Genomic DNA, 9,916 nt, shown 5'->3' on the forward strand with positions numbered 1-9,916 from the left:
AACTGCCTTTGCGACATCACCCGATATGAATACGTGCTGTAGCGTTTCAACACAAGACTCCAAACAGCAAAAGCATTTAGACGGTAAGTGAACACAATACCAGGTTAAAATATCATCCAAAGGCAACCGTCCCCGCAACAAACGCATCATGAAGAAGGAAATTTTTAGAGGGATGTGCGGATGCCAAACCTAACTGAGCATGAAGGATAAGGGTTTAGCTGTCGCACCTCTTGGAGGGCTGAGGATAATGAGAAGCTCCCAGAAGATGACGTCGTCCATACCATCTTGTGCACCGAAGAAATACAAGGGATCGGCATGCCCACCACAACCTGGACTAAATCAGGCAGAATGACATGAGACAACAAGCGGCTATCCCATGTCCCGCACACAATAAAGTCATGGAAGGACAAATGATCCTGCACATCCGTTCGAAGATATAATGCACCTGACCCCGTCCAGTTGTCATACCAGAAGTGACAAAAATCACTATAAGGTCTCCAAAGTATAAATAACTCCACAAATTCCCTAACGTCCAACATGCGGCGCCATGTTGCTGAACTAGGAGATCTCAGGGCAACCTGATAAGGGTGAGTATCATGACAATATTTGGCTCGCATAAACATAGCCCACAGTGAGAGATTCTGCCTAAAGGTCCACCACAACTTACAGGAGAAAGCTCTATAAGTGTCATCAATCGACCGAAATCCAACGCCACCCTCTTCTAGTGGGAAGCATAAGTCTCTCCATCGCACCCAATGAAACCTCCTAGACTCTTCAGTCGTCCCCCACAAGAAATTTGCACATACCCGCTCAATCATATGAAATATACTTTTTGGCATGACCCCTGCAGCCAAGAGGTGGATGGGGATACTCGAAAGCACGTGCTTAATCAAAATGATCTTCCAACCCGATAACAAGAGCCGAGTCTTCCAGGAGAGGACTTTATCAACCATTCGCTGGCTCAGATCCGCAAAATAAGATCCCTTACACTTGCCGGTATACAATGGAAATTCCAAATACCGAATGGGGAACCCTCTTCTCGAAAATGTTGTAACTCGTTCGATGATACCCTGACGAGCCATTAAGACACTTGGATGAAGCAGGAACCCACTCTTACTAGTGTTCACCAATTGACCCGATGCCTTTTGATATAGCTCTAACACTAGCATAATTTTCTTTAACGAAGAGGCCGACCCATTGGCAAAGATTATTATGTCATCCGCAAAGGCTAAATGAGAGATGGTAGGACAGTGTCTTGGCACTTTATAACCCACAAAATTCGATTGGAAATATAATAAATTCAATCCTCTGGACAAAACCTCAGCTCCAATAATAAATAAGGCCGGCGACAAGGGATCGCCCTGTCGAAGGCCCCGGCTAGACTTGAAGAAGCCATACGGAACTCCATTAACAAGCACTGAGAACCAGACATTTGATAACAACCGCCACACTATATCGATAAACCTTTTCCCAAATCCAAAGCGGCGCAACACTCTAATAATAAACACCCATGACATCCTATCATACGCTTTCGCCATGTCCAGTTTAAGCACTACATTCCGTCCCCTACATTTTTTTTCAATATCTATAATCAACTCTTGAGTTAGGAGAAAGTTGTCCGACAGAGTCCGACCCTGAACAAAATCACTTTGCTGAGGAGAAATAATCCGAGGCAAAATCGGAGTTAATCGGCTGACCAAAACTCGAGAGATGACTTTATTCAAAAAGTTGCATGCACTGATATGACGAAATTGAAAGAAGGAATGCGGATTTAGGACCTTTGGAATGAGAACAATTGAGGTAGCTATGACAAATCGAGGAAGTTCAGCTCCAAAAAAGAAATTGAGAATCGCTTGAAAGATATCAGAACCGACCACCTCTCAAGTAAAGGTAAAGAACTTTCCAGTGAAGCCATCTGGGCCTGCTACACTATCACCATCCATAGAGAAGACCACTCTCGTAACCTCGTCGAAAGAATGGGCCTCTTCCAGACAGCTATTATCAATTTCGGAACTCAAGTTGGGAATAACATGGACCAGTCTAAAGTCTGAAGAAAACTCCGCCGATAATAAATCATCAAAAAACTTCACGGCTTTCATCCCGATTGTGCCATCATCAGTAATCCAAGTGCCCTGGGAGTCTCGAATGCTGTGAATTGCTACCCGATATCTTCGCTGTTTCACCACTGAATGGAAAAATCTAGAATTATTATCCCCGTGCTGGAGCCACTTAACCCTGGCTTTTTGTTTCCAGAATTGTTCCTCTACAGTCAGGACCCTCCGCAATTCAGCTTGTACCCGTTTCAACTCAACAAAATTCTTCTCCAAGCTATCTACCTCGATCTGAAGCTCAGCCCGGGCCACCGGTGCCTCGGCCCTCTTCACGTTGAGAAAAACATCTTCAAACGTCTCCTTATTCCATTGTTGAATAGCATGAGAGACTCTCTTCAGTTTGGCCCATACGCGATAAAACGGAGAGCCACTGACATCACCTTGCCAAACCATCTTTACTACATCTAACAGACTATCCTTAGATGTCCACACGTTAAGGAATCTAAAAGTGCGAGACTTATTGTCCAGCCTGGTAGAGAAGGAAAGGAGAAGTAGGCCATGGTCAGAGGGCTCTCGCACCAAGTGGGAGACAACTATCGAGGTTGAATCGTTTAAACACGCATTGTTAAGTAAAACCCGATCTAGGCGCTTCCAGATTCTTGCTCGCCCATGTCTATTATTATACCAAGTGAAGCTGGACCCAGAGAACCCTGCATCAAGCACACCAGCTTCTCCCATGAATTGGAAAAGCTCCAAGCCCTGAGATGGCTGAAACGGCCGACCTCTCTTCTTCTCATTCGGAGATAAAATAAGGTTAAAATCCGTCACAATATACCATGGCTCGTGACAAGGCTTGTCGCGAAGTAAAGTAGGCCATAACCTCCTCCTTTCCGCGGCAGTACATTTAGCATGAACAAAGGAAACAATAAAAAGACAGGATCGATGGGGATGACAAAATGAGATGGACAAGTGTTGGTCAGACTCCCCAACAACTATGGAGGTAAAAGGAAATCTAAAGAAAACCCAAAGATCCCTTGACGGGTTAGAAATCATATGATCAAAATTCAAACGCACACGAATTGATTCCATGTCTCTTGTCGAGAGTTTAGGCTCACAGATCCCAATCACCGACAATTTGTGTAACAAAATTAACTTTTTGAGCCTTCGTAAATTTGGAGATCTAGAAATCCCCTGAATATTCCCGAAAAGTGCACTAATCATTAGATAAAGCATGAAAAGAATTTTGAGAGTTGTGTTTTACCGACTTGAGCTCTCTGTCCGAAGGAAAATTGGCCCGTATGCCACGACCCCGAGCTGTTCGACGCCCTTGCTCCAGTGCCGATAACTGGTCTACATTCAGGTGATCGGTCACAGAATGAGAACACTCTGATACAGTACCTTGTGGCCTTGGCAATCGAGGAGACAAACAGCCCGCGCTAATGGGTTCTTCAGGCGAAGAATCGTCTGTTCCTTCGGAGTCGTCATCACCATCCTTCGTTGCTTGAGAGTCTTCCTCCACTACCCGATCAACCATGTCATGGATGATACTAGTAGCCGTCGCCTTCAACGCATCATCAACCATAGAGGGTAGGGAAACTAGAACGGAAGGACAACCTCCCAACTAGCGGCCTGTTCAACAGCAAGAACGGGAGCCACAGCAAAGCCTACAGGTTCTGATGGCAGCGGCAGCTCTATCTCCTTGTGTAAGAGGATGTCACCCATAGTTGGGGTAGGAGACGTAACATCCCCAGTTCGCACCTGAACCGTGCCTAAGTGAGGGAGTACCAAGTCATGCGTCTGATCGGGACTTTTCGCGACAGGCAGCTCCACAGCCGCTGAAGCAGTAGCGGATGACAATTCTACCAACATCTCCTCGTCTTCTTGTAGCTGCTCAGCAGGCTCCGTGGTCGTCACAGGAGGCAACGAGACCACCCTACACTGATCCTCCATAGAAGAGGTCACCACGGGTTTTGCTGAAGAAGGTGCCATATCCTTAGCAGCAAGAGCCGAGCCGGTCTGCTTAGCTATCTCCTTCCATTGTTTGCATGGATCAGATTCTGATAACCCCTTGGACCGTAGCTCTGGCTTTTTAACGTGGCATTTGGCCTCTTCATGCCCCTGGCGATAGCAGTGGGAGCAATAGCTCGGCATGTGCTCATGTAACAATGGCTGCCAAAAACCCAGGCCCTCACCTAGTTGTAGCCATATACGGGATGGTAATTCCTTTAACAAATCAATCTCAACACATACTCTCGCTACATTAGGACGGGTGAGATTAGCCGTTGCAGAATCGACGAAGAGAGGTCGTCCCAAACATGAAACAATCTGAAACAAACATTGTTTATCAAATAGGTGGACTGGAAGCTTGGCCAGATTGAACCAAACTGGAGCGAATGAAGATTCCCTGTCAACGTGAAAACTTGTAGACCATTTGAAGACACGCATTGGACACCCAACCACATACCAAATACTCATTGTCCAAACCCATAAGAAATCTGCCACATTGTGCAACCTGATCAGGACATGCCGAGCGTCAAGCAGCCCAATGGAAAACGATTCATGCAAGTCGAGTACGTAAAGAATTTGCGCACAGCCTCCATTGCTGGCTGCTGTTTGGAGAACTTTTCGACCAGTGAGAATCGAAAGGGAGTCGCTATGGACTCCATAGCTGCTGTAGAAAAAGATATGGCCGGCTCTCCACGATGGGTCATAGACGTTGCTTTAACCTGAAGGCTGGGGAAAGGCGCTGAAACGGATGAGAATAGCTCAGAGAATGTTTTCTTGCGAAACCCAGGTGACGTAGAAGGAGGTTGCCCACCATCCGGAGGTGGCTGGGCAACCATGGCAGCCATAGAGGTTGTAGCGATCGGGTTCACGAAGTGATCAGTCCATAAGTTGAAGATGAAGCTTCTCTACTGATCTTCTGTGCCTTTGATGGGTTGGAGGTAATGAAAGGAAAAACAAGTGATGAATGAAGTAGGACAAAAGGTTTGGGTGTTGTCCTTAACATACGTGGAGAACCCAAAAGGTTATAGGACCAATAGCAAATTATTTTTCTTATTGAGGCATATTAACAAACATAAACAAGGCAAAACTTAAGTCTATACGGTTTCAATGAGTTTGGACAGATAAGAACTCCCAAATTGTACCAACAACCGATTAGAAAAGCTTTAAGATAAATAAAGAAAGATGAAGGGAAGACAAGCTTCAAAATTTTGATGAAGAATCAAGTGGATGTCACGAGGGAATGGGCAGAGTCTGTTGTTGTTCTAATAGGAAAAGAACTGTCACGAGGGATGTCACTAGGCTCTTTAATTGCATGTATTTATTTTCTATGTAAATAGTCTAGTTTGATACTTCTGCATAGTAGAGAAGGGATTTCTTGTTTGATATAATTTCAATGTAGTTAAAAGTAGTATACTTATAAAGAACCAAGAAGCCAAAAGAGGATTTAGAAGACATGCATAAGTGTTAGATGGATATAAAGCTATGTAAAACAACATTTTTCTTAAAGGTTGACTGTAATGGGTTTTAATATGTCTCCTTGCACTTCAGCTTGCATGCTAGTATTGCAATAAATATGGACACAATGTGGTATTTTGACTTCATGCACACATTTGCAAAAGTTTTACTCTGTGATACAGTAATAGGCATAAACCTGATATACAAGTTCATGTCCAACTTAAACTTCTTCCGAGGTACATAACCAGTGTGTGCATATATATAGACATGCATGATCATAGTCAATAGTCCCTATGATCATGAGCATAAATTCAACAAGGAAATAAATAAGTCCAATAAATTGTATCTGTCAGTGTAAAATCTTTATAATATTTCACATACTTCTTCATCCAAAACGCATCTTACATGTAAAGTAGTTACATGATGTTATTATAAGTTGCAACCATTCATGTCTCTTATTCATGTCTTTTATTATAAGTTACATGTAAAGAGTTCAACTTCCTAATGCTGCATAATGTAGCGTACTCTATTTAGCAGAGCAAAATAATGATTTTTTTAAAATAATGATTAATACCATGCCGTTTTGCTTAAAAAGTAACACATTTTATGCTACTTAGATTTTCAAAACCAATTGTACAAGTATTTGTAGTATATCTACAACTATTCCTAGTAGTGTTTGTTATACATGCTCTTTAAAACTTGTAACAATAGTTCAAAAGTAAACTAAAAATTTGAATATCCCACATCAAACTAATAGTAAATTAATTATGCCAAACACGATTAGTTGTATATATCTAGTTGAGGCTAGCCGTATATGCATTCAATGAAGACAATGTAGGACGAATAGGAACTTGTGAGAAGTCGATAACGGCCAAGAGAATTGAACTATACAGAATCATTACATCATATACTTTTCTTTAGAATGAACAAAATAGCATAATCCATTACTATACTAAAGAGTCAGAAATTACAACTAATTATTTTTAGCATATTAGGCAAGCTTCAAGCTACCACCCACTTCCTCGAAATGGGTCTTACATCAACTATAATTTTTTTATTGTCAATACGATAGATTTTATGTTACATCTACTTCTACTCTATACTAGAGGGAGCAAATATGGCTTTACAAGAAAATCACATTCTCAAATCATAATCAGAAAAAAGAGAAACAACTAAGAAATAAGTCAAAATGGTTCAAGAGAAGGCCTTATATTGCCTAACCCAAAATAAACACAAAAGAATGATCACCACAAGAAGAACACAAAATATTAAGAGTCAGGGCGAGCATAATTTTAAAAAAAAAATCAGGCAAGGTATAAAAAAAAATTAAGAAGCTAAAGAACCAAACAAAAAAAGAAGCTATATATTTCCATTATGGTGCTTTTATTTTGGTTGAAGGAAGAGGGAGGGACCTAAAAAGGTCAAGGGGAATCCAGTGCCAAACAAGTACCTATGCATTTGCTAGCGAAATTTTTCAGGAAAACCAGGATATTAGAATGCAGGTCATGAGATTTAATCCCTTGACCTATACCCAGGTAGAGATTTAAGTTGCTAAAGTGAAATACTTAGCCTTGTGATTTCTGAGGTGCTTCCTCAAATAAAGAAAAATAATACTTCGACAAATTGGTGGAAATGGATTCCAACACTTGGCGGTTGCAAATTGAGTTGGGACTGGCTTCGCTTCTGATGATTCATCAAGAGATGGAATCCAAAGCCCAAACTCTCAAAAAGTGAAGACATCTGAAAGTCCATTACAAAAATTACTAGCTAAAACTCTTTGAGAAGTAGGTTTTCTCAAAGGCTTTTTCAGTCACACAGCGAAGCTGCACATTGATCACAAGAACAATACATCTAATCTAATATATAAAAGCGAAAGTTGGAGAATGAATAGTGCTTTTTGGTTGATTGGTTATGCTGCTATTTTTGTGACTTTGAGGGGCGTTTTGGTCTTTTGGAATTGGATGGCAATGGCTCTGCTGGAAATTCGCGCTGGTGAGTGGACTGGTTATCCTGTAATTTTCACCAACTTTGAGGGCATTTGGTATTGTTGGTGGGGCAAGAAACTTTTTCCATCAGCTGTGTGTGTTTTTGTTCTTGACACGTACAATTGAAGTAGGATTCTTGAATCTCAGGGCAAATTAACCGAGTAAAGCAGCCAAAAGTGGGAAAATATATAATGGAAAGCAACTGATGGTGGGTGCGAGCCACTATTTTCTTCCCTTAATATATGCATGTTGTCCTTCTACCAACGTCCTTAATCTAAAGGGAAAAAAAATGGAGAAAACTTGTTTCACGTGTAATAATACATGTCTTTTACTGTAGATTAATGATACTAATATTAATGAAAAAAGAAGTAGGCCTATATTTATTGAACTTAGTGAGTAATAGAGATATACTTATCTATATGATACTAATATTAATGAAAAAAGAAGTAGGCCTATATTTATTGAACTTAGTGAGTAATAGAGATATACATATCTAACAATATAAAAGGAAAAGTTGCCCTATGCACAGTATTGTTAGATAAATATAAAAGACAATATTGTTAGATAAATAGCCATATTTAATATATATATAATTATTATAAAATGTTTCCTAATGGCTCTAAATTTAATGTGTATATATTCATTTTTCCTAATGGCTCTAAATTACTCTAAATTGAAAAGCAATGTTGTATGCTATTTTTTTATTATACTTTTAGTCAAACATGCAACATTAATTACATTGTTTCTTACATTAAAAAAATTAAAGTACTGTAAATTTCAAAAATAATGTAATAATACATGGCTCTTAATGTAGATTAATGATCTAATATTAGTGAGCGACATTATACACAAATATGAAAGAAAAATAATTTTTGTGATTATATTGATTAAATGTTTTAATTTGTGCAAAAAAAAAAAGGAAATAGGCCCATCTTTATGGAACTTAGTGAGTAATAGAGATATACATAAATATAGATGGATATATTTATAATTACCTCACCCAAACCACATAATTTATACAAATCATACCACACAAAATGTCGACACTGCATTGTCTCAATTATTGTACTTTATTAACCATTATATTACAAAATATCCTCCATACTTTACAAACTATTAACACTATATTCATCCAATCAATTTACCGAACTATTATTTTATAATTCAAATCAGACTTATAATAATTATATAACTCTCTATATTATAAGAAATATATAATGGCTAAAAATTAAGCAACTTAACACGGGAAACATTAGTGCTCCTGCGCAACGCGCAGGCCGTCTCACTAGTATTTAAATAAAACAAATCCTTGGAACGTTGTTCTTCTCAATGTTGTTAGACCCGGATTGGACTATAGTCGGTTCAATCAATCCGATAATGAACTGGCTTTCTTACTGAATTGGTTAGCAGCAACAAACCGTTTTGATCAAATACTAGTCAAAATCGTAAAAAATTGGCCAAACTAATGACTTGATTGATTCAGCTACTTGACCCAATTCTCAAACTTTTCATTTTTGTTTTTTTCAAACATTCTTTGTGTTACCTAAATAGTAAAATTTTCATTTATTAATAGGAATAAAAAAAAATGCCATCCACTTGGTGTAAACATCAAAATCACTCACACCCTTAAACAATCACTCACACCCTTAAACAATTTCTAACCCAAGAAGTTTTCATCTCTATCATCTTATTAATTTATCATTAGTGACTCCAACTTGCATTAAAAAGCCATATTCCCAACAAAAAGTTCTCGAATTGGATATGATTTGTCTTAATTTAGTTTTTCAAGTAGCTTTGGAAAATGAACATATTTTAGATATAAATTCACATTTTTAATGTTTAGGTGAATATTTGATTACAAGCATGATATTTTTGGAACATTTTGTATAGTTGGTCGAAATATAATTATAAACTCAATTTCAATCTTTCTAAAACTTATAAATATATAAAATAGTTTTGACATGAATTTTTGAGAATGGTTCAACTCATCCAACAAGTTAACCCCTAACTTAGCAGTTTAGCTAAGTTGCTGTCCGGTTCGGGTTTAACAACGTTGGTTCTTCTTGTTATTTCTAACTATAGGAGAGTTTTTGGGATAATTTCAAAAATCTCCCTTGAGCTTTCTGACAATTACAGAGAGCTCCCCTCAAGTTTTATAAATTATACTTACATCCCTTACTTTTACTTTGCATGTAACAACATAGGCCTGGCAACCTAGCTTTTTTCTTAAAAATCCTAAACTGCCCATTTTGTATAATAACAAAACAAAAGTACTTTATCAATCACTTCTACATTTGCACCAAACCAACAATACTATCAACCCAAGCAATTCTCTTAACATAGACCTAAAAATTGCTTCTCACAACCCACATGTTAAACTACATTCGACACTGAAAAGATCATTCACTCCTTCAACAA

General features: G+C 38.9%; 1 protein-coding gene across 1 annotated transcript; it reads right to left on the minus strand.

The window, feature by feature from the left end:
- Positions 1–1,880: 1,880 nt before the first annotated feature.
- Positions 1,881–3,633, minus strand: LOC140007021 (uncharacterized). The gene is made up of 2 exons (XM_072049705.1): positions 3,313–3,633; positions 1,881–3,242 (listed from the first exon to the last, which is right to left on the minus strand). The coding sequence occupies exons 1-2, from the start codon at positions 3,631–3,633 to the stop codon at positions 1,881–1,883; spliced, it is 1,683 nt and encodes a 560-aa protein (XP_071905806.1).
- Between the last annotated feature and the right edge of the window lie 6,283 nt (positions 3,634–9,916).

Source organism: Coffea arabica, chromosome 5e (assembly GCF_036785885.1).
Source record: "Coffea arabica cultivar ET-39 chromosome 5e, Coffea Arabica ET-39 HiFi, whole genome shotgun sequence".
Lineage (NCBI taxonomy): Eukaryota > Viridiplantae > Streptophyta > Magnoliopsida > Gentianales > Rubiaceae > Coffea > Coffea arabica.

What these genes read in the sequence shown, in the direction of transcription:
- LOC140007021 (XM_072049705.1), bottom strand. Translation starts at nt 3,633, where the DNA reads ATGGTTGATGATGCGTTGAAGGCGACGGCTACTAGTATCATCCATGAC. An exon ending in CGGACAGAGAGCTCAAGTCG is followed by an intron (nt 3,243 to 3,312) that starts GTAAAACACAAC and finishes GGGAATATTCAG; the next exon opens with GGGATTTCTAGATCTCCAAA.